Consider the following 24,729-nt stretch of genomic DNA (forward strand, 5'->3'; position numbering starts at 1 on the left):
TCTTCTTTTATAAAAGGAGGTCTCATGGACCTTTCTTTCTTCATTTTTACGCAGGAATGGGTGGCGCTAAGGGAAGAAAGGGTTCTTCAAAGAAGGAGGTGAAGGAGGTGAAGGAGAAGAAGAAGGTTTTGACTGGTTCTGCTTCTCGTCCCCTGGGGGTCCATGGCTCGGACGTGCAGACTCAGTCTTCAGGCGTGATCAACGCTGATGGTTCTGATACTGAGTGGGATGAGGATTGGTATAATTATCTTCATTCGAAGGAGTTCGCTCGTCGGGAAGAATAACGTGTTTTTATTTTGTTTGATGTGTATTTTGTAACGCTCGTCGGGCAGAATAACGTGTTTTTGTTTTGTTTGACGTGTTTTGTTTTGTTTTGTTCTGATTTCGGATTGTATCGCACAGTGTTTTTGTATTGGATTTATCATCTTAGTTTTTGGATTATTCTGATTTCAATATGTAGATTCTTGGATTTCATCGCCGCGAACACTATCCATCTTCTGGATTATAAACATAGAACTTTGACTTTCCCAGCGCACCCTTTTGTTTGATTTTTTTGTAATGACGTCCCCTGATCAGGTAAGAAATGTGGACACATGTGCCTACGTAAGTCTTCTAAGACGGTTACCTTCTAAGAAATGTGGTAACACTTTCCTACTTAAAAGCCTACGTAACAAAAACTGGGAAGCTCCACAGCCACGCCCTATTTAAAAGAATAAAAAACCTTTTGAAATTTCGAAGTTCCCTTTTCCTTCTCCCCACCACTCTCAGACGGTTAACTTCTAAAACACTTTCCTATTTAAAAGCTTCTCACCAATTTTTCTTTCAAAATATCCTAAATCATTTTCGATCCTAAGTCTTCTTCTTTGCTTTAACGTTTTCTATCTCTTGTTACTGCTTTCATCACAATGTCTCGCCGCGGTGGAGGAAATCATCCCGAAAATCGCCGGAGTCAACCATCTCCTGCACATTCTCAACAATCATCCATCAATGCTGCAGGATCAGGCCGTGGTGGTGGTGGCCGTGGCTCTCGCGGTGGACGTACCTTCAATCCTTCTTCCTCCGGACATCCACCTCCTCCGTCATATGCTCCGGCCCCGGTTACCTCTCCTCCGTCTGTTGTTGCAGCTCCGGTTGTTCGTCCATCTGTTTCAGCGCCGTTTGTTCCATCTGTCGCAGCGCCGGTTGCTTCCTTGAGTTCGGCTCTGATCTCCATCGAGAGCCTGACTGCCGAAGTTAAACAGAAGGCTACTCTAGAGTCGGCTCCGTCGTCTCAGAAGGAAAATTGGGAAGGAAAATTCAAGTTCGTGCTAATCATTTTCAGTTGCGAGTGGCTGATAAGGATCTACACCACTATGATGTAAGTATAGTTTGCTCATAAGTTTTTTGTTGTTGTTTATTATGTTGGTAAGTTACAATGTGGTATGGATTTCTAGAGGATCAGGACTTTCTAACTTGTTGCAGCGTCTCCTCCATCGTCTTCATCCGATTAAATAAAGCAAATCGTTCTTGTTTGTTATCTTTCTTCTGTCCAGACCTTTTTTTGGAAGTGCATTTCCGAATTCCTCCAAGGGGGGTGAGTTCGGAGATGAACATCCGAAACACCACATTTTCTGAAAATGTAACTTTATTTCGGAGATGCATCTTCGAAATCATTATTTTATATTAAAAAAAACACGTTTTCGGAAGTTCATTTCCGAAAACACCTTTTTTTCAAAAAAAAGTACCTTTTCGGAAATGAACTTCCGAAACAAGGGGTAGTGTTGTAAATTCACCAGGGGTGAGCAAGAAGGTTAGGAGGTGGGTGAAGAAATTTCCTAAATAAATGAGAAGTGATAAAAGGTTATACACATATAAGGTGTAGTATGAGCTTAATAATTTACCTAGCCATCATAACCTTAGCAAATTCATCATAATTAATTTGACCATCACCATCACCATCAGCCTCTCGAACCATCTCATCAACTTCTTCATTAGTGTTGTGAAAAACGATACCAATAACAAAGAATAATAAAGAATTAGAGAGGAGAAGAAGAAAACAAGAATTGGTTATAACTGCTATTCTTTTACTTTCTCTTAAAACAAGATTACAAGAATAACAAATAACCTCTCTCACCCTAAATTAGGATTTGCAGCTTAGCAATGATGAGAGACTAGTATGCTATTTATAATAAAACCTAACATACTAACTAATGGGCTTTTTCAGCAAGGCCCATTACACAAGCCAACTTAATAAACAAGCTAACTTAACAAATTAGGGTTTAAACACTAAAACCTAATTTAACATGCTAACAACCCTAGCATCTTCGACACCTGCATACTCGAACCATCTTCGACTACAACATGCACACTTCGACACCAGCATGTGAGCAACCTTCGACGTCATGCTTAACCCTGTCGAACTGTCGAACCAAGAAGCTACCCTTCGGCTATACTAGAGTTCGATCCGATATCTCACAAATCTCCACCTTGGATCTAACTCTACAACATCAAGGGAACAAACTAGCTTTCTTCATGCAGCTTTAACAACTGCATACAGTGGAAAAACTTGCAACTCGGCAATGTCTTGGTGATCATATCAGCAGCATTGTCTTCAGTTGAAACCTTCAGCACTTGGACTTCTCCACACTCGAATACTCCTCTGACGAAATGCAGCCTCACATCAATGTGCTTAGTTCGCTCATGATAGGCTTAATTCTTCGACAGGTGTATTGCACTCTGACTATCACATTTAACAGTGATACCTCGACCTTGAAGTTCCAGCTCCTTTGCAAAACCTTCAAGCCATAATGCTTCTTTCACGGCTTCAGTTAAGGCAATATATTCCGCTTTAGTGGTTGATAGAGCAACAACCTTCTGAAGAGTTGCTTTCCAACTAATTGCTGTGCCAAACATAGTGAAAACATATCCAGAAATAGATTTTCTGGAATCCATACAACCTGCATAATCAGAGTCGACATATCCTTCGATTGCTACTTTACTATCTTCACCCAAGGCTCCACCATAAATTAAGACTCTGTTCATAGATCCATTTATGTACCTTAAAATCCACTTCAATGCTTGCCAGTGAGCCTTTCCAGGATTCGCCATGTACCTGCTTACAAGACTTACTGCGTATGCTATGTCGGGTCTAGTACAGACCATAGCATACATCAAAGAACCGACTATATTAGCATATGGGATGCTATTCATATAGGCTCTTTCGACATTTGTACTGGGACACTGATCAATACTCAGCTTGAATTGAGGGTTTGTTGGAGTCACAACTGGCTTCGAATTTGACATACCAAACTTTTCAAGAATCTTCCGTAGATATGCCTCTTGAGATAGGCATAACATCGACTTCTTTCTATCTCTTCGAATGTCAATTCCAAGAATTCTGGAAGCATCTCCCAGATCCTTCATGTCGAACTCCTTATTGAGTTCAACCTTCACCCTCATCACATCTTCGACATTGTTGCTTGCTATGAGAATATCATCAACATAAAGCAAAAAAAATAACAAATGAATTACCAGGTCGGAATCTGAAGTAAACGCAGTGGTCGAACTGACTTCTAATGAAACTTATGTGTGCCATGAACTTGTCGAATCTCCTATTCCACTGTCGAGGAGATTGTTTTAGCCCATACAAAGATCTCTTTAACTTGCATACATAATCTTCCTTCCCCTTTTCGACATACCCTTCAGGTTGCCTCATCAGGATCGTTTCATCTAGATCACCATATAAGAACGCAGTCTTCACATCCATCTGTTCCAGTTCAAGATCGAACTGTGCCACCATGGCAAGCAACATTCGAATGGACCTATGCTTCATAACAGGAGAAAACACAGCATTAAAGTCGACACCTTCTTTCTGAGTGAAACCCCTTACAACTGGCCTTGCCTTGTATCTTTTCGAAGTCACTCCTTCGATTCCTTCCTTAACTTTGAAAATCCATTTACAACTGACTAACCTTGCCCCAGCAGGTTTCTTGATCAGTTCCCAAGTGTGATTATCATGAAGAGATTTCATCTCATCATCCATGGCCTTCAGCCATTCAGTCTTATTTCGACTCCTCATAACTTCCTTATAGTCTCTAGGTTCTTCATCTAGAACCTCACTTGCAGAGATTAAGGCATAAGCTATAAGATCTGCATATCCAAGTCTCTGAGGTGGCTTGATGACTCTTCTCGACCTATCTCTCGACAGTAGGTAGTCATCGTCAGTTTCCTCAACTTCAGCATCTTCTGCTTCTTCTTCGACTTCATCTGGGATATGCAATTCAGCATCAACATGCTCCACCTCAACAGGAATCTCTACCTGTTCCAGCTCTTCGTCAGATGTTTCTGTACTTCGACCAACATCATCCGTTTTCTTAAAAGCCATTTCAGCTTCATTGAAAACTACATCTCGACTGGTGATACACCTCCTGTGACCTGGCTCTAGGCACCATAGCCTATAAGCTTTTACTCCTTCAGGGTATCCCATGAACATGCATTTCAGAGCTTTAGGTTCGACCTTGTCTTGCCTAATGTGAGCATAGGCTGCGCAGCCAAATACTCTCAGTTTGTCGAGATTTGGTGGATGTCCCAACCAAACTTCTTCAGGTGTCTTCATATCTAATGCTGTCGAAGGACATCTATTTATCAGATATGTTGCTGTCGAAACAGCCTCAGCCCAAAACACCTTCTTTAACCCCGCACTAGTCAACATGCATCTTACTCTCTCCAAAATAATTCGATTAAACCTTTCAGCCAAACCATTTTGCTGTGGAGTACCTGCAGTAGTTCTATGCCTTGCAATACTAGAGGCAACACAAAAACTGTCGAATGCCTCATTGCAAAATTCAAGGCCATTGTCGGTTCTCAACCTCTTGACCTTTCTGCCAGTCTGATTTTCAACCAGAGTCTTCCAACTTTTGAAGTTCTCAAAAGTTTCATCCTTAGTCTTCTGGATGAATACCCATAATTTTCTGGAATAATCATCTACTATGGATAGAAAATACCTTGCTCCTGAATGTGATGGACACCTTGCAGGCCCCCAAAGATCAGCATGGATGTAATCAAGGGATCCATGTGTTCTTTGTTTGCCTTTGTTGAACTTCACTCTGCAAGATTTTCCAAGTACACAGGGTTCACAAAACTTCAGCTTTTCGACTTTGTCTCCACCAAGCAGATTTTGTTTCCCTAATTCGACCAGACCCCTTTCACTGACATGGCCCAATCTTATGTGCCAGGTTTCTGTCTTCGACAAAGGTTTCGTGGATGCAACATTTGTAGAACCACTTACAACTTCAGCCTCAAGGGTATACAAGCCTTGTTTCTTCACGCCTCTCAAGACTTCCTTCGAACCCTTCATGACTCTTAGGATACTTTTCTCTCCTTGGAAAACATATCCTTTCTTGTCGAATTCACCAAGAGAAAGTAGATTTCTCTTCAAATTAGGAACATACCTGACTTCGGTCAACAACCTTATTGACTCATCATGGAGCTTGAATCTAACAGATCCAATACCTGCAATCTTGCAAGCCTTGTTGTTTCCCAGCAATACTGATCCACCATCTTGATCACATAATTCCTCGAACAAGTCTTTGTTTGGAGTTATGTGCCAAGTGCACCCTGAATCCATAATCCACTCTCTTCTCGAGTCACTGCTTGAAACCACAAGAACATCAGATGTTTCAAAATCATCTTGAACAATGGCTGCATTGCCATTATCCTTACCTCCATGATCTTTCAGGCGTTCAGGTCACACCTTTCTTGGGTGACCCTCCTTCTTACAATGATAGCATCGAATGCCAGATGCTTCGCCACTGTAAGACTTCGACTGGCTTTTGCCTTTCTTGTTGAACTTACCATTCTTTCGCAAGAATTTTGCTTTAACGGCCAAACCTTCACCAATAGTCGAAGGTTTATGCTCCTTTCGTTCATTCAAGTCCTTAGAATACAAGGCTGATTGAACTTCTTCAAACGTCAGGGACTCCCTTCCATACAAGAGAGTTTCTTTGAAGTGAGCATGTGGTCGAGGCAAAGAACACAATAGTAACAGCGCTTGATCTTCATCATCGATCTTCATATCAATATTTTCAAGATCAAGAATCAGCTTGTTGAACATATCCAACTGCTCAGCCAACACTTTATCTTCAATCATCTTGAATGAATACAAAGCTTGCTTCAGGTATAGTCGATTTACCATTGATTTGGTCATGTACAAACTTTCAAGTTTCACCCATAACCCTGATGTCGTCGTCTCCTTTGATACTTGCCGAAGAACCTTATCACCAAGGCTTAACAAAATTGCGCTGTGTGCTTTCTCGATCATATTCGTCTTCTCCGCTGCCGTCAATTCTGCATTCATGGCTGCCTCTCCCTTCAACGCTTCCAAACAATCCTGCTGAACCAGTAGGGTTTTCATCTTCAAGCGCCACAGACATAAATCATTCACTACGGTGAACTTTTCAATCTCATACTTTGTTGAAGGAGACGATGACGACGATGGTGGTTATGATTATGCTCTTGCTGCATAAACTCATTATCTATCTCATTCATTTTGGTTACTACTTCAACTAACTAGTATTAACTACTACTACCTAATTAACCAGTCTTGCAAATTTGATGTAGCCAATTTCTAAAATCACATTAACTAGCTATAATGTAACCTTACTTATATGTTTGAGCAGCTTTTGTTATAAAGAATGAAAAACAATTATATGAATGAGTTTGAAAAAAGAACAAATTTTATTATATAGGGTTAAATATGTTTTTAGTCCCTATAAAATTATCAAAAATTACTTTTAGTCCCTATTAAAAAAAGTCGACTTTTAGTCCCTATAAAATTGCTTTTGCACTCACTTTTAGTCCCTGTAGAGGGACTAAAAGTGAGTGCAAAAGTGATTTTATAGGGACTAAAAGTCAACATTTTTTTTATAGGGACTAAAAACCAAAATTGAGATATTTACAAGGACCAAAAACTTATTTAACCCTATTATATAATATACCATGTATATCAATTTCACATCAAGTATATATTCATATTCAAAAATACATACCAATAATGATATTGAATAAATAAATGAGAACTGATAAAAGGTTATACACATATAAGGTGTAGTATGAGCTTAATAATTTACCTAGCCATCGTAACCTTAGCAAATTCATCATAATTAATTTGACCATCACCATCAGCCTCTCGAACCATCTCATCAACTTCTTCATTAGTGTTGTGAAAAACGATACCAATAACAAAGAATAATAGGGAATTAGAGAGGAGAAGAAGAACACAAGAATTGGTTATAACTTCTATTCTTTTACTTTCTCTTAAAACAAGATTACAAGTTTACAAGAATAACAAATAACCTCTCTCACCCTAAATTAGGATTTGCAGCTTAGCAATGATGAGAGACTAGTATGCTATTTATAATAAAACTTAACATACTAACTAATGGGCTTTTTCAGCAAGGCCCATTACACAAGCCAACTTAATAAACAAGCTAACTTAACAAATTAGGGTTTAAACACTAAAACCTAATTTAACATGCTAACAACCCTAGCATCTTCGACATCTGCATGCTCGACCCATCTTCGACTATAGCATGCACACTTCGACACCAGCATGTGAGAAACCTTCGACGTCATGCTTAACCCTGTCGAACTGTCGAACCAAGAAGCTACCCTTCGGCTATACTAGAGTTCGATCCAATATCTCACAATTAGTTAGCTTCTCGCCAAGATTGGTCATTACATGACGAAGTTCAGCAGCAGAAATGAATACATTCTGATCCTTATCGAATTCTCTTAACGCTTCTTTCAGCTCCTCGTCCGAATCCGTGTCTTTCATTTTCCTTGCCATAAGGTTTAGAAATTCAGGGAATTGATTGTTCTGTTACCATTACCATCGACTTCGTTTATCATGTCTTGTAGTTCTTCTTCTGTTGGATTTTGGCCTAATGACCTTATCACAGTTCCAAGCTCCTTTGTTGTGATGGAACCTGCAAAGTTATATAGAACATATTGCCAAGAAAATATTCTCCTAGTTAAGCTCACAAAATGTGATGCAATTATAATAACTTATGAAGCACCGATACAAGCGAACACCCGACACGTTCATGACACATTATGGCATGTAAATGTTTTTTAAAAATAGACTAATGATTGAATGTAAATGTTGATGTCATGTTAGGTGTCGTGTTATACACGAAATAAGTTTTCAATCTGAAATGAAGTTCCATAGATTGATAACAAATTTATAAATTTTAATATTTTAATGTTTTGCATATTGCAATTGTGATACCATGATTTCAAACCTTACTCACAAACATTGAATCATTAACATATACACGGACACCAAACATGACATCGTGATTGACAATGTGTTTGGCATTCCAAGATTTTGAACTAGCCTAGCATTTTGGATTTGAGGAATTGGTCGAGTAAGCGTTTGAGGAGCACCAAAGAAATAAATAATTCGACCCATTTAGTGAGCCAATTGCTGGTAACTGTCGTTTGTGTTTGGGATCAAAGTATTAAACACCGAACCAATTTGTTGTGTACGTATATTTAACATATCATAGTTGCTTTCATCATTTTGTTGCATCACAAACAAGAGGGAACTGGTAGTTAGTGGTGACATAACTTGAGGGACATATCCTAACCCTCCTTGTGATTGTGCCATTCGGCTAGGATTGCCTATGGTAGATCCTGACGCTAATTATGGGTTAAGAGGTGACATGATAAACATTGCATTATCTGCATATGTCGATGCATTTTTCTGTAGGCATGTCATCATTGCAGTTGACATGTCATAAGAATATTCCCTACTACAAGAGGGTTGCGTAAAGCTTGGGAGAAAAGAGACCTAGGGTCTCCTGTGATTGCTTGTGTGATCTTGAGGGTAGTTGGAATACATGCTGAATGTGGTGGGGAAACCGCCACTTATTGTAATATCATCGAAACTGACATTTGGCATATAACAGGAGGGTTGCTACAACAGTTTTTGAAGTTCCTGCACTACCATTCATCGATTCGATCAATTGTTCTTCTATGTTTGGAGCATTGTTCTAGAGATAGGGAGGATTCTTTAACGTTGAAAGAGTCATTTCTGGAAGAGTTTTACCACTCCTCTGACGCATAAAAATTCAACAATCGAAGACATTTCATGTATGAAGAAAAAAATAACAATAAAAGACAACTCTTTTCTGCCGAAGTTAAAAATTCCTTGCACAAAAGGGTCCCACCGAGTGGGCCAATTTGATTACTGGCATTTTTAGTAAATCAAATTACAAGTTTTAGTTCACTTAAGACATTAAACTTGAAAAAATCTTAAGGACAATTTGTGTATAATAGTATAACAAAAAGTGTTTGTTCTTGGAAATTGGACGTTTGGATAGAAACTATGATTGCAACATTGCAGAATTGTTTTGGAAGAAGAAAGTAAACAAAAAGCATGATAAATGTCATTAAGTAAATGCTTGAATTTAAAATACTGAAATATAGGACGTATGTTTATACATCTTCTCACAAATTGTTTCTCTTTATGACTTAGATACTTTAGTTCTATAGAGAATAAATGAAAATTGTGACTTTTGTTACATAAACTAAACTCGACTTATACACAATGACAACGTTAAACGTCAATGACGATTATCTCTGCAGGAATTAACACGTCTTCCTCTACATGAGCTATAGTCTTCCACTTGCTTCCACGCTTCTTTAACGTTGGAATTGCTGCAAACCACTATTCACGTTGATAATTGCCTTTAAATTCCCTAACGGTCTCTATCGTGAATCTCTAGTCGAATCCTATAGTGTTTTCGAAACGTCCCTAGTTTAGCTAACTTTTGGATTCAAAAATAAACTAAGTCCCTAACAATTAATGGGCGCTTCGAACACGACACTCCTGCACCTCATCTCCACGTCGAAGTGTTGATTCGTGTAACCTTTTTAGATTTTGAACATGTTCTGAAGAGAGATTGATCATAAACTTGTGGACCTGTTCTTGATATTTCTTCAAACCAGACCTAATAGGTTTATAGGTTATCAAAACCTTGAACTCAAAATGTCGAACCCATAGCTAGGTTATCTTATACTTCGAAAATTGTACATTTATATCACGCCTTCATGTCGAAACCCTAAGCCAATATTTTCAAGATAACAGGGAGGCATTGTAATTCAGGTGAGCGTATGCACATGGGGGTTTGAGTCCGTCATACGTAGTAATTTATAGTACTTGTATTAAGGGAACTATTATCAGATGTATTTTATATTGACTTCAATATATATTCTAGACTTATTACTTTATATACGTCATTTTCATCATATCAGTTGTATGTTTTAATTTAACAAAATTGAAAATAATAGCATAGCTATAATATGTGGAAAAAAATCCAAATAACCATGTTTAATAAATAATTTACACCAAAAACCATGTTTTCGGCAAAATTACGTATATGACCAGGTTTCAGAGGTGGTCTCCACATAGGAGCCACCTCTGGTGGCGCCATTCAACAATTTTCTTTAACCTATGCGCCACCCAGGGTGGCGCCAATGTGCATTTTCTTCTTACAAGCCACCTAGGGTGGCGCCAATGTGTTGGCTTTTTTATTTTTTTGTTTTTTTAATTGTTTTTATACATATTTTTTTTAATTTTGTTTTTTATTTATAAAATTGTTTTTATTCTAACATATTTAAAAAATATATATATTAAATTACAGCAGATAAGATCAGTGAATCAGCTAACTCGAGCGTTCATGGAAAACAGTAGTTCATTCATTAATTAAAAGGTACATAGAAAATAACCAACAGAAAAAGATAAACTAAAACATCTAAGAAATCACTACGGTTAAAACAATGTCATTGGGTCCATGCATCATTTGAATGCAATCAATGTCGTATTCCACGTTATCCCAGAAACTTACCGTTTCTCCAGTCACAACATCGACCCTTGTTTTAAGCCTCTTGATGCTTCTTATCTGTTCGCCGGCTTCGTACTCCCCCTCTAAAAAACTCATGAGAGTCCTCTTGAGTTGCTCGACGGAAGAGATATTCCAAAACATAACCGGCATGGGAGGTTTCACGGGTGAGAATATGACATGTCCGTTCCTTCTGCAATACTCCGGTTCAGGTTCGATACGCCATGTTGATCTCCGGGGCGGCGGCTCTGTTGTCCGGTGACATCCATCTGTCCGAATGCGAGACATTGATGTGTCTGTGTGTTGGTGTTTGGTGTTTGTGTTTATTTGTGTAAACTCAACCCTGGGAACCCTAATTTATAATAGTAGCGGGTAGAAAAGTAATGATGTTGCGTACTGTTTACAAGCACGCCTAACCTGTATGATAAATGCAGACACACTGATCAATGACTGACTTGATGGGACTAGACGAAAGAATGCGTATTTGATTGTCCAAAATAAAGAGTGGCAGTATGGGCCATGAAGACAATTTCACTACGAGACAAAGACACAACTAGTTGATTTAATAAAGGATAATACAAATACATAACCAATAGAAATACAAACACAAATACAAATACAAATACAAATACAAATACAAATACAAATACTAATACAAATACAAATACAAATACAAAAACATTATCAATAAAAATACAGATACAAAATACAAATGACATACAACTAATTGTTGGTGGAATTTGATCCACGGTTAGGACAGGTATTTCTATTGTGCCCGACTTCACGACATATGCTACACTTTCGTATTATTTTCTCATGATCCATCTTGGTTGTGATCCGGGTGCTGTTCGGGTGACCTCTTTTCTTTCTCTACATGTTGTCATTATGCCAAACCACGTCCCCTTCATACGCAGGCCAATAATCCTCCTTTGCCATCACTTGAAATGCGTTGTGGTACACTCCGAGCAAGGTATCCGCCTTGTAAATGGGAGAAAAAGTGCTAACAGATCTTGATGCGCATACGAACATGCTACAATTACATGAGAGCATGGCATGCGAAAGGCTTGAAACTTTCCGCAATCGCACCACCCTTCCTCTATAAGAACCCTGTATTGTTGTCTCGGAAGGCCCTCGTTATGGTCAATCGTTTCTTTAACACTGAAGGTCCGGTTGAATCGATCGAAAGATGTCACAATGTGGCTGTTGGCTTTGGCAGATTGCTCTTTCATGAATTTGACGCATGTTTCGCTGAATACTTTTCCGGATTCTAGAACTGCACTCCAACGCTCACCTCTTCTTGCGAAAAGAGAAGTCATCCTATAGTATGTTGCTTCCACCAAGGCAGTAATCAGAAGGTGTCTGATGCCCTTAAACACCCCGTTCATAGACTCCACAAGATTCGTAGTCATGTGCCCCCATCGCTTCCCGTTGTCGTATGATCTAGTCCATTTCTCTCTAGCAAGATTGTCTAACCATCTGCCTGCATCTGGATTTGCCGCTACAATTTCATGTCGATAATATTGGAACGTCGGTTGAGTCAACGCATATCCGGCATTGACAAGACTCTTCCGAAGAGCCCTGTCCTTTATCTCTCGCATGAAATTTTGTGCAATGTGTCGAATACAGTAAACAGGCGTTGATGTTGGGTTTTGCCACCCGTTTGCTGGATTGTTGTACGCACTCTCGATGGAAGCATGTCTGTCTGAAATCAAGCAAAGTTCAGGTTGGGGGGCAACGTGTGTCCGAAGATTTCTGAGAAAGAAACCCCAACCTCCAGCAGTTTCTCCTTCCACAAGAGCGAACGCAACAGGAAAGATGTTACTATTTCCGTCTTGAGCCACAACCATCAACATGGTGCCTTTATATTTTCCATACAACCAAGTTCCATCTATTTGAGGAATTGGTTTGCAATATGAAAATCCTTGAACACATGGGCGGAAAGCCCAGAAAAGCCTGTGGAATATCACATTTCCTTGAAGGGACGTTCCGTCTGGAGATTGCGCCGGAAGGGTCTCTAAAATAGTAACGGTTCCAGGAGCATAAATTTGAAGCGCATATAAGAAATATGGGAGTCGTTTGTATGAATCCTCCCAATTTCCATACACAATTTTCGATCGCTTTGGTCTTCGCCAGCCACGCCTTTCTATAAGACGGAATGTAATTGTATGTTGCAACGATATGAGAGATTATCGTTTTCACCTTTAACGATGGATCTTTTTCAACTAGAGGCAAGATTTCTTGACAAATAATGTCATAACTTAGCTTACGGTGATCTTGTGAAACATTTGTGTTACCACACGTGTGATCTTGGGAAATATATCCTATAACCCATGAATCACTTCTCTTCGTGTATGATGCATGCAACCTGAATCCACAATCAGTGTTTCTACAATAAATTTTGTACCTCTCAACATTGGCGCAATCAACTCTAAAATCAACATTGTTTGCCATATGAAATCTTTTTATGTCCATGATACATGCCTCCTTAGAACGAAATATGTCTCCTACTTTTAACCGTTGATCTGTTTGAGTGTATGGATCATAGAAAATATCAGTCGATGGTTCGTCATCCCCATCACAATTCAAGTTCCTCATGTGCGCTGGAGGCATATGCCCTTGATCTGGTGGTACAACAACTTCCGGTTCATCTTCACTTTCCTTGTGCGCTGGAGGCACATGGGTCTAGATGACGAATACGACCCAAACGAGCAAATGATCACTCAATCGTCACAATACTAACAACATGGCTACTCTACACCCCAACTTTCACAACACCAACAATATGGGTACACCACACCCCAACAAACAATGCCATTTTTCCAAGGCCAATCAAGCGCTGGGTTTTACCGACCATATGAACTCCACCGCCAAGACCAATCTTTGAGGGCATGGGGACCCGACTATTTGACAGCAGCATACAAGAATACATGTCCAACGAGCGCATGAAGGGGCTAATCCGAGGCCTACCTACCCAGACACAACAAGAACAACCAAGGAATAGGGGGGTCGTGGAGAAGTGGGTCGTCGAGATCCTTCCAACCGGATTCGAACAGTTCCAGATTGCGGAACTGGCGGTCAGAGGGGTCATGGTCTGGGTCGGAGGGGTCATGGTCGGAGGGGTCATGGTCCAAGGGGTCATGAATAGCATAATATCCATGTTTTAAAAATAGTCTTTTTTTTCGTATTTGTAATGTTTGTCTCGTACTTTCCGTATTTGTAATGTTGTTTCTGCATTTCTCGTATTTGTAATGTTTCTTCCCTAATTATATCATTAAACACTACGTGTCTAATTATTTATTTAATTATTTTTTTTAATTATGTTAAAACAATTTTAAAAAAATCAAAAACAAATTATAATTAATATATATATATAAAAACAATTAAAAACAAAACAAAAAAAAAAAGCCAACACATTGGCGCCACCCTAGGTGGCTTGTAAGAAGAAAATGCACATTGGCGCCACCCTGGGTGGCGCATAGGTTAAAGAAAATTGTTCAATGGCGCCACCAGAGATGGCTCCTATGTGGAGACCACCTCTGAAACCTGGTCATATACGTAATTTTGCCGAAAACATGGTTTTTGGTGTAAATTATTTATTAAACATGGTTATTTGGATTTTTTTTTTCATAATATGTCGTCAAATTCATCAGAACATCTCTAAATAAAAGTCAGAACATCTCTAAATAAAAGTCAAGAATTAATGTTTTGTGTGAATACAGACATGCATCCCAAATTATGTCTGATGTGAATATAGAGACGAATCACTAAATAAAAGTTAGGAATTCCTTGTTTTTATTAACCCTTCACTATTCTTGCCACTAGGCGCATTGAGGTACAATAGTCCTCACTAATCACTATAACTAGCAAAAAGGGGTTTCTTCATCAGGCCAAAAGTCGCCCCTACATACTAATGTTTTTACTAGTAAAAAATGACGCCAACATTGCACTCACGGATTCCCTATGTTATTGTTCTCCAATATGTGGTGGATTCGATGCTATATATATGTCTCCGCTGATTTGTATGACTTGGATTTCCTATGTGGCCAGAAAATGTAACACTCCACATCTCAAACTCATGCTCTAACCATTAATACACACTTCTCTCGTGCTTTTCTTTTACTAAAACACGTCTCACACTTTCCCCTCCCCTTTATATAAGAGCATATCTACTCTCTTCATCCTTATCACTCAAACATCTCAACAATAACACATTAACTAGCTAATCCCTTATTCAGAACACTAGATTTTGCTCTTCTTCTTGTCGTCCAATTTCCGACCAAATGGCATTCATTTCCAGAGTTATTGCTCCACGGTGCAAGAATCATGGAAATGATCACCGTGTTGTTTGGTATGACTACCCTCTAGCAGTTTGTAATGAAGGAGACGATGACGACGATGGTGGTTATGATTATGCTCCTGCTGCATAAACTCATTATCTGTCTCATTCATTTTGGTTACTACTTCAACTAACCAGTATTAACTACTACCTAATTAACTAGTCTTGCACATTTGATGTAGCCAATTTCTAAAATCACATTAACTAGCTTTAATGTAACCTTACTTATATATTTGAGCAGCTTTTGTTATGCAGAATGAAAAACAATTATATGAATGAGTGTGAAAAAAGAACAAATTTTATTATATAATATACCCTGTATATCAATTTCACATCAAGTATATATTAATATTCAAATACATTCCAATGATGATATTGAATAAATAAATGAGAACTGATGAAAGGTTATACATATATAAGGTGCAGTAGTAATATATATAATCTTGGTAAGCTTCACTTGGCCATCATAACCTTAACAAATTCATCATAATTAATTTGGCCATCACCATCAACATCAGCCTCTCGAATCATCTCATCGACTTCCTCATCAGTTAGCTTCTCACCGAGGTTGGTCATTACATGACGAAGTTCAGCAGCAGAAATGAATCCGTTCTGATCCTTGTCGAACACTCTGAACGCTTCTTTCAGCTCTTCCTCCGAATCTGTGTCTTTCATTTTCCTTGCCATAAGGTTTAGAAATTCAGGGAAATCGATTGTTCCATTACCATCAGCATCGACTTCGTTTATCATGTCTTGTAGCTCTGCCTCTGTTGGATTTTGGCCTAATGACCTCATCACAGTTCCAAGCTCCTTTGTTGTGATGGAACCTGCAATGTCATATAGAACACATTGCCAAGAAAATATTTTCCTAATTAAGGCCATGCTCACAAAATGTGATCCAATTATTATAACTTATGAAGCGTCGATACAAGCATGAACACCAGACACGATCATGACACATTCACGCTCATAAACTTTTTAGAAAATAGAAGAATGATTGAATGTAAATGTCTGTGTTATACATCAAATGTAAATAGAAGAATTAATGATTTAATAAAAATGTTGATAATACAAAATATGTTTTCAATCTGAAATGTTGATATTGTGTAGATTGATAACATATTTATAAATGTTAGGATTTTAATTTTTTTGCATAATGCGATTGTGCTACCGTGATTTTAAATCTTACTCGCAAATTAAGAAGCACAGATAGATACACAGACACCAAACATGACATCGAAGCGGACAGAAATAATTTTAAAATGATTTAGATTCACATTTTTTCAAGGAATTTGAGATGTTACCTCTCTATTTTATTATGTAACATTGAAACAAAAACAAAGACAACAATAATAATTAGAAACAAAAGAGATTATGGGAGGGCACAAATTAATATGATCATGATAATAATGATAATAATGGAATAAAAATGCAACGAAAAATTATGAAAAGAGAAATAGATGAAGATAGATTAAAACATACCATCGCCATCTTTATCGAACAAGCTGAAGGCTTCCTTGAATTCAGAGATCTGATCATCTGTGAGTTGATCTGCCATTGTGATATATAGATCTTTCTTTCTTTGAATATTATGAGTTTTTTTTTCTTTATGCTTTTCTGAAGAAAGAGAGAGAGGGGGAGAAAACAAGAAAGTGAACAAACAATCTTGTTCCTACAAAACCTCCCCTTCTTATATCTAAGCCATCAACACAAACTCCACTCTTTTTTATTTGCCATAAATAACATATATTGACTTGTTTCCTCTTTCACCTAATATTATCCTATTATTCTAAACAACCTTTAAAACTTGTCACAAATATTGACAATGTTATCTTAAGATAAATAAAATACAAAAATTTAAATTTGTTATGATTTTAGACTCCAATTTAGAAACCAAAATAGTAAATTGAAAGAAAATTAAATAAGGGAGTTAGATTGCATTTTGACTATAATACATATACATAAAAACGTTACATGCTAATATAATTATCTATATATGTTTATTAAGATATTTTATTCTTTTAAAAATAATATAGGCTAAATACCTTTTTTTTTTCTCTCTTATCTTGTATTTGGGATCCATTTTGGTCCTTTAACTTTAAAAAAGACCATATGAGTCCCTCAATTTTTCCAAACGCATCACATTAGTCTTTTCCGTTCAAACGACACTAACAGAGTTAATGTTTGGTGACGTGTAACCTACAACTTTTTGTGATTGATTATAGCGATGAAAAAATTGGCCACTAAAAATATTTTCTTGGTTTTAACTACATTCTCCATCTTCTTCATCAACTTTTTCGCTCCATTTTCCAAAAATACTCAACTTTCTCTCTCATTAATTTTTTTTTAAATAAGCAATTGAATATAAGAAATCGCACTAGGGGTGCAACCCTTACAACAAGAACACGCTAAGTCGATACATTACAAAGCAATGGTAATTTATACCAATCATAACTTTTACTTTCTTTTTTCCATGAAAACTCTAAACAGCTCCATGGAAGAGGATAATGGTGAAGCTCTTTCTTCATCGTAATTCCTTTCTGTAAGAATCATGTTGAGTAAAGAAGAAGAAAATCTCTTGATTATTCAACTTGCTAATTACACTATGGTTCTCCACTCTATATGAATTAGTTATTGGGTTACTCTATATCTACCATGCACCACCATGTACAATAGTAATCATAACAAAATTTAAAATTCTGTTATGGTGGTTACAACAAACAAGTTCAGTAACTTGCACATCAAGCCATTGCATGGTCATTATCCATAGTGCATGTCATCCATGGTCTTTTGCATGCAAGCCTTCAATCTTATGTCATGATGTCATCTATCACCCTTCCACAAACTTTACATGATATATGTCTATCACCCTGACACAAATATTTTAATTTTTTGGTGGAGATAAAGGTTTTGTCAAAATAATCACCAATCTGTTGAGTAGAGATTTTGAACCTTTTCCCTCACAAAGTGGCATTCTATCTCCAAATATTTTGTTCTTTTCTGGAAGACCGGATTTGAAGCAAAATGGATAGCACTTTGAGAATCACAGTATAACACATGCTGTTTGTCACATATAATTCCTAAATCATCTAAGAGATATAAGAGCCATTGCAGCTCACATGTTGCAGTTGATAAAGCTCGATATTCTTCTTCAAATAATGAACTTGAGACTGTTGGTTGCTTCTTAGCTTTCCGTGACACTAGTTAATTTCCTATAAAGAAAATAGAACTAGTTGTTGATCTTCTTGAATCAGAGCAACCTACCCCATCTACATCTACATAACCTCTTATTTGTGTATCAGAAATTCTAGGGAACATAATACCTATTTTAACTGGGATGTCTTCTAATATGCCTATTGGATACTTAACAGATCTGTCGGCCAATTGAAGAGACATCTTAGTTGGTTGCAGTTCTCTTAATTTTAACCTCTTACAAACTACTAAAGGCATTAAGCTTACGCTAGCTCCTAAGTCTAGAAAAGCCTTGTAGATTACATGATTTCCTAAAATACAAGGAATGGAAAAACTCCCAAGGTCTTTCTCTTTCTTAGCAAGTTTATTTTCGGAAATGAAATTGCATTCCAAGGGTTTAGGTTCGTCAAGCCTACGTTTCTTGGTCAGGATGTCTTTTAGGAATTTTGCATAAGATGGTATCTGGGTGATGGCTTCGGTGAAAGGAATATATACATGGAGTTTCTCTATTACCTTTATGAATTTTTGATATTGATTATCAATTTTGGTTTGTTTAAGTCTTTGCGGATACAGAATTGATGGTTTGTATGGGGGTGGTGGTGTATAAGTTTTATCTTTAGCTTTCACTTCTTGGTCCTTTTGTTTTCAGGTTCCACTGGTTCCTCTTCTTGGTCCGTAGGCACAACATTTTCCTTAGGAGTTTTGGATTCGCTTAATGCTAGGTTAACAGGTTCATCGTAAACGGTCCCACTTCGTAAGGTAATGGCGTTAGCTTGCCCTCAAGGGTTGGGTGAGGTTGTCCAAGGAATCGTCCTCTAGGTGTAGTCTAGGGGGCTTGTTTTTTTGCTACCTGTGAGATCTCGGTTTCAAGCATCTTATTGTGAGTGACTATCTAGTCAACCTTAGTTCTTAATTGTGTGATCAATTCATTTACATGAATGTTTTGGTTTATGAATTCTTTGTTTCGCTGAGTTTGGGACGAAATGAAGTTTTCTATGATTTTCTCAAGGTTTGGTTTCGGGGTACAGCTTGCTTAGGTTAGTTTGTTTTTTGAGCTTGAAAACCTTGTGGTCTTTGAGGTGCATAATTTTGAATAGGGTTATTGTTTTTATATGAGAAATTTGAGTGATTCCTCCATCCAAGGTTGTAAGTGTTTGAAAATGGGTTACCTTGGGCATAGTTGACCTGGTCTGTGTTCGGTTCATTTAATAGATTACATTTTACCGCTCGGTGTCCTTTGGTTCCACAGAGTTCACATTCTAGGTGGACCGCGGCTGCGGTAGCAAGGTTTTGTAGACATGTGTTCAACTTTCAGGGCTAAAGCGTCCATTTTAGCTTGCATCATGTCCATACAATTTATCTCACGTATTCCTCCTTGGGTCTCCTTTTTCTCTACTGGTGATCGTTCTGCTCTCCATTGGTAATGGTTTTGAGTCATATCTTCGATGAGAGCACAAGCTTAAGGGTAAGGTTTGTTCATCAGTGCGCCACCAGCGGCCGCGGCGATGGTCATCTTAGTGTTATAATGGAGTCCATTATAGAAGGTATGAATAATCAATCATTGTTCTAGGCCATGGTGTGGACAAGCTCTTAATAGTTCTTTATATCTCTCCCAAGCTTGAAAAAGTGATTCTCCTTGATTTTGAGTAAATCGGGTGATCTGATTTCGAAGGACTGCAGTCTTACTTGGGAGAAAATATCTTGCAAGAAACACTCTCCTAAGGTCTTCCCAGGTTGTTATTGAGTTGGACGGGAGGGATTCTAACCAAGAACGTGCTCTATCTCTGAGGGAGAAAGGGAATAGTCTTAGACCAATTGTCTCTGGTGAAGCACCGTTGGTTTTGAAAGTGTCAGCTAATTGGATGAAAACTTTTAAGTGTTGATTAAGGTTCTCTGAAGCGAGACATGCGAATTGATTTTGTTGTACTAATTGTAATAAAGAGGATTTCAGTTTGAAATTATTAGCAAGAATAGTCGGGTTTACTATACTAGAACTGGGTTCCCCATCAGATGGTTGGGGGAATTCCTTAAGGGGTCTACGGTTACGATCTTTAGTGATAGCTCTCTTCACTCGTTGGAGTAAGAGACATGCGCGAGCATAACATTCGGGTTCCATTATAGGATCTACTAAACTTCTGGTACTGCGATTTCTACGCATTTACCGGCTAATAAAGCCTTAGTCTAGACGGGATAACAATAAGGTACGAAATTTGACGAAGTTGGTCCTCGGCAACGACGCCAAAAACTTGATGTGGTGTTAATCGCAAGTGTAGGAATCACGTCAAAGTAATACAAAAGATTATCGTTCCCACAGGGACCTAGTGTCAATCTATCGATTTTTATTGTTACGGTGTTTATCTAAGGCGGGTCAAATCAATGTTCGAGTGCACAGTGAAAGGAATAGTAAAAGGATAAGTAAAGTCAGATAAAAGAATAGGCTCGAATGTAATTCACATCAGTTAGACAATACTCCAATTGTTTCTAAATAGAACAACTTATGGGACAATATTTTCACTTATAAAATATGTTGATTGCGTTAAAATAATAAACTTATTTTTAAGAAATTGGTTTCTTGACTTAGTTGAAAAATAGTTTTAACTTGGAATATTTAACTAAAAAGAGGTTCATGGCTTTCGCTCAAAGAACTAGATTTTAAACCCATGAACGCGTCCGAAAATAGTTTCAAAATCGTTTTCTAAAAGTGTTAAGGATTCCTAATTAACTGGACAAAACGCTTTTGCCCTCTTTGAACAGTTAAAACTAACCAAGCTTACTTTGAAAGTTGGACGGCTTTCGATCTTACCCAACAATGTTAAATACTAAAAACTTATGTTACAAATCAAAACGGCTCCTAAAGTATTTCTACAGATACAATATGTGGAATATCATCATAACGATGATCTTCGCATTCTAACCTTTAAAGTTTTAGGCAGACATGGAAAAGAGGGAAGATCGTGGGAGAGTGACAGTTAACTCCAGGGTGGAAGCAGACACATCGTGGCATCTCCTATAGCGGCCGCCATGCTGAACGCCATGAGTTCAATTTTGCTGAAAAACTCGATTTCTTAGACTTTTAACTTTGTTTCTTCAAGAAGGGGTCCATATGAGCAAAGCACCTGAAACAAAGACAAAAAAACATAACATAAGAAAATAACACTAAAAACTCTAAGAAACATGTGCAATCCGAATCAAATATGTAGTGTGTTTCAGTGTTATCATATGCCAAATACATGTTCTGCTAAAAATGGTGGTTTTAACTTACACGTCGGTAACATGTTTGTGCCAAAACTATGGCCAAACCAAGTCAAAACTAAGTCTGTAACATGTTTGTGCCAAAACTATAGCCAAATTATTCCAAAACTAGGTCTGTAACACATTTATTCCGAAACTATGGCCAAATTATGTCAATACTAGGTCTGTAACATGTTTGTGCCAATACTATGCCCATATTATGCCAAAACTAGGTCTGTAACAGGTTTGTGACAAAACTATGACCAAATTATGCTAAAATTAGGTCTGTAACAGGTTTCTTACACGTCATGTTATGGAAAATTATACAAGTTATTTCCTATTCAACCATTCATTAACAGACAAATTTCAAATGGTCTTATTATGTCAAATGGTTCTAAACATCTCATTTCATTAATTCAATCACATTACACACAATAACATGTTCCATAAACTTAAAATACAGAAAAATTGCATTACTTCAATACATGTTACAATACAGGATGATCGATCATCTGAAACAATGCATTGAGCTTCAAAATCGGGTTAGGGCCGCCTAAATAGACTAGTTCACTAGCCATACTTGCTGATGTGGCATGCAATTAATAACCAGAAGTAAGAGTGAGTCAAAAGTGAAATCGCTGTCCCATTATTTTAGGAAGAGATAGGTCTTCCAACGTTTCAACGCTGGAGACCGAAAAGATAAGCAAATTGCCCTTCTAGTCATCCAACTCGGTTCTAAGAAGCCTTCTGTATAAACCCATTTCTATAATCTGGAAAGGATCCTCAACTTTTCATCTGAAGAAGCCATATATAAAGCTTATCACCACTGTGCGTAACCAAACCTAAACATTGTCAAAATACCATATACACCACATATATCTCTACAAATATAGGGCTACCCTCATAGGATCGTTTAGCAAGTACAAGTATCTATTCCCGCTTTTTCTTATACCAGAATGCTTCTTTGAAGCATATGAGAAGCTGTTATATGACATGGAAATGAAAATCTATAATATAAGAAAATTAATGGTTGTGGAAAAGTAAAAAATACTCTTATTTTATTTTTTGCCACCGCATTAAAATTGTGGTTATATGGTCTTTGTACCATAAAAATAATACACTTAATTTTATTATTAAAATAATACAACCCTCATATTTTATAAAACTTACCAAATCTCTCTCCATTCTCTATTTTTTTCTCTTTCATTCTTTCTTCCATAAAAAAAGAATCTATATATATATATATATATATATATATATATATATATATATATATATATATATATATATATATATATATATATATATATATATATATATATACGAAAAATAATATTTATGATCGAAATATTTTTTAGTAAAAAATGGTATATGGGAAAAATTTATTCAAAAAATCTATTGATATGAATATTTTTATATAAGAAAATTTAATATTTATCCAAATATTTTTGTAAATGATACCTAAATAAAAATAATATTTGTATACGGAAAAAATCTATTATTAATGAAAAATGGTATTCATGATTCAAATATTTTTTTATTCAAAAATGGTATATGGAAAAAAATCTACTTTTGATCTAAATATATTTATATACAAAATTTACTGTTGATCTAAATATTTTGGTAAATGATACCTAAACAAAAATGAAGTATGTATACGGGTAAAAAATGTATTATTGATCTAAATAATTTTATATACGAAAAATGTTATTTATGATCCAAATATTTTTTATTCAAAAATGGCATAGGCCGAAAAATCTATTATTGACCTAAATATTTTTATATACCAAAATTTAATATTGATCCAAATATTTTTGTAATTGATACCTAAACAAAAATAATATTTGTATACGGAAAAAAACTATTATTTACGAAAATGGTATTTATGATCCAAATATTTTTATTCAAAAATGGTATACAGGAAAAAAATCTACTATTGATCTAAATATTTTTATATACGAAATTTACTATTGATCCAAATATTTTTGTAAATGATACCTAAACAAAAATGAAGCCTGTATACTGAAAAAAATCTATTATTGATCTAAATATTTTTTTATATGGAAAATGTTATTTATGATCCAAATATTTTTTATTCAAAAATGGCATAGGCCAAAAAATCTATTATTGATCTAAATTTTTTTATATACGAAAATTTAATACAAATCCAAATATTTTTGTAAATGATACATAAACAAAATAATGTTTATATACGAAAAATGGTATTTATGATTCAAATATTGTTATTCAAAAATGGTATACGGTAAAAAAATCTACTATTGATCTAAATATTTGTATATACGAAATTTACTATTGATCCAAATATTTTTGTAAATCATACATAAACAAAAATAAAGTCTGTATACGGAAAAAAAACTATTATTGATCTAAATATTTTTATATATGAGAAATGGTATTTATGCTCAAATATTTTTTATTCAAAAATGGTATACGAGAAAAAATCTATTATTGATCTAAATATTTTTATATACGAAAATTTAATATTAATCCAAATATTTCTGTAAATATTTACAAAAAAATAGTATTTGTATACGGAAAAAAATCTATTATTTACGAAAAAATAGTATATATGATCCAAATATTTTTATTCAAAAATGGTATACGGGAAAAAAATCTATTATTGATCTAAATATTTTTATATACGAAATTTACTATTAATCTAAATATTTTTGTAAATGATACCTAAACAAAAATAAAGTCTGTATACGGAAAAAATCTATTTTTGATCTAAATATTTTTATATACGAGAAATGGTATTTATGATTAAATATTTTTGATCCAAAAATGGTATACGGGAAAAAATCTATTATTGATCTAAATATTTTTATATACGAAATAATCAATTATTTATCTAAATATCTTTTTTTCTTTTTTAACATTTTATTTAAAATAAATTATGTATCCAAATGCGCGTAAATGAACAGAACCCGCGCGTATGCACGAGTTTGTTACTAGTTGTGATAAAAGTAAAGAACAATGTAAATAACAAATAAAAGAGGAGAGGACGAGAAGAGGTGAAGACGATAGATGACGTAAAAGAAGAACATTTAGGGTTCAATTCTATTT

The 24,729-nt window shown here is 36.2% G+C and overlaps 2 protein-coding genes, 1 non-coding gene and 1 pseudogene across 3 annotated transcripts; 1 reads left to right on the top strand and 3 right to left on the bottom strand.

The window, feature by feature from the left end:
* Window positions 1-1,876: 1,876 nt before the first annotated feature.
* LOC131623692 (calmodulin-2/4-like) lies at window positions 1,877-7,902 on the bottom strand (annotated as a pseudogene).
* A 1,696-nt stretch (window positions 7,903-9,598) lies between these two features.
* LOC131623742 (uncharacterized) lies at window positions 9,599-13,478 on the bottom strand. The gene is made up of 3 exons (XM_058894765.1): window positions 13,151-13,478; window positions 12,175-13,026; window positions 9,599-9,699 (listed from the first exon to the last, which is right to left on the bottom strand). The coding sequence occupies exons 1-3, from the start codon at window positions 13,476-13,478 to the stop codon at window positions 9,599-9,601; spliced, it is 1,281 nt and encodes a 426-aa protein (XP_058750748.1).
* Window positions 13,479-15,491: 2,013 nt separating this feature from the next.
* Window positions 15,492-16,881, bottom strand: LOC131623691 (calmodulin-like). The gene is made up of 2 exons (XM_058894706.1): window positions 16,702-16,881; window positions 15,492-16,046 (listed from the first exon to the last, which is right to left on the bottom strand). The coding sequence occupies exons 1-2, from the start codon at window positions 16,775-16,777 to the stop codon at window positions 15,673-15,675; spliced, it is 450 nt and encodes a 149-aa protein (XP_058750689.1). The 5' UTR covers window positions 16,778-16,881; the 3' UTR covers window positions 15,492-15,672.
* A 3,098-nt stretch (window positions 16,882-19,979) lies between these two features.
* Window positions 19,980-20,086, top strand: LOC131623769 (small nucleolar RNA R71). Its single transcript, XR_009290290.1, has one exon. It is a non-coding gene; the product is annotated as a small nucleolar RNA R71 (small nucleolar RNA).
* Window positions 20,087-24,729: the final 4,643 nt, after the last annotated feature.

The sequence above is a fragment of the Vicia villosa genome, unplaced genomic scaffold (assembly GCF_029867415.1).
Source record: "Vicia villosa cultivar HV-30 ecotype Madison, WI unplaced genomic scaffold, Vvil1.0 ctg.000077F_1_1, whole genome shotgun sequence".
Classification (NCBI taxonomy): domain Eukaryota; kingdom Viridiplantae; phylum Streptophyta; class Magnoliopsida; order Fabales; family Fabaceae; genus Vicia; species Vicia villosa.

Excerpts from the sequence above, each read along its gene's own strand:
- LOC131623691 (XM_058894706.1), bottom strand. The coding sequence starts at position 16,777 with ATGGCAGATCAACTCACAGATGATCAGATCTCTGAATTCAAGGAAGCC. Across the intron at positions 16,047-16,701 it reads GTTCGATAAAGATGGCGATG|GTTCCATCACAACAAAGGAG; the intron begins GTATGTTTTAAT and ends ATGACATTGCAG.
- LOC131623742 (XM_058894765.1), bottom strand. The coding sequence starts at position 13,478 with ATGAGGAACTTGAATTGTGATGGGGATGACGAACCATCGACTGATATT. Across the intron at positions 13,027-13,150 it reads AAATGTTTCACAAGATCACC|AAAGGCGTGGCTGGCGAAGA; the intron begins GTAAGCTAAGTT and ends TCCGTCTTATAG. Across the intron at positions 9,700-12,174 it reads TTCTCTTTTCGCAAGAAGAG|CAATTCCAACGTTAAAGAAG; the intron begins GTGAGCGTTGGA and ends AGTGGTTTGCAG.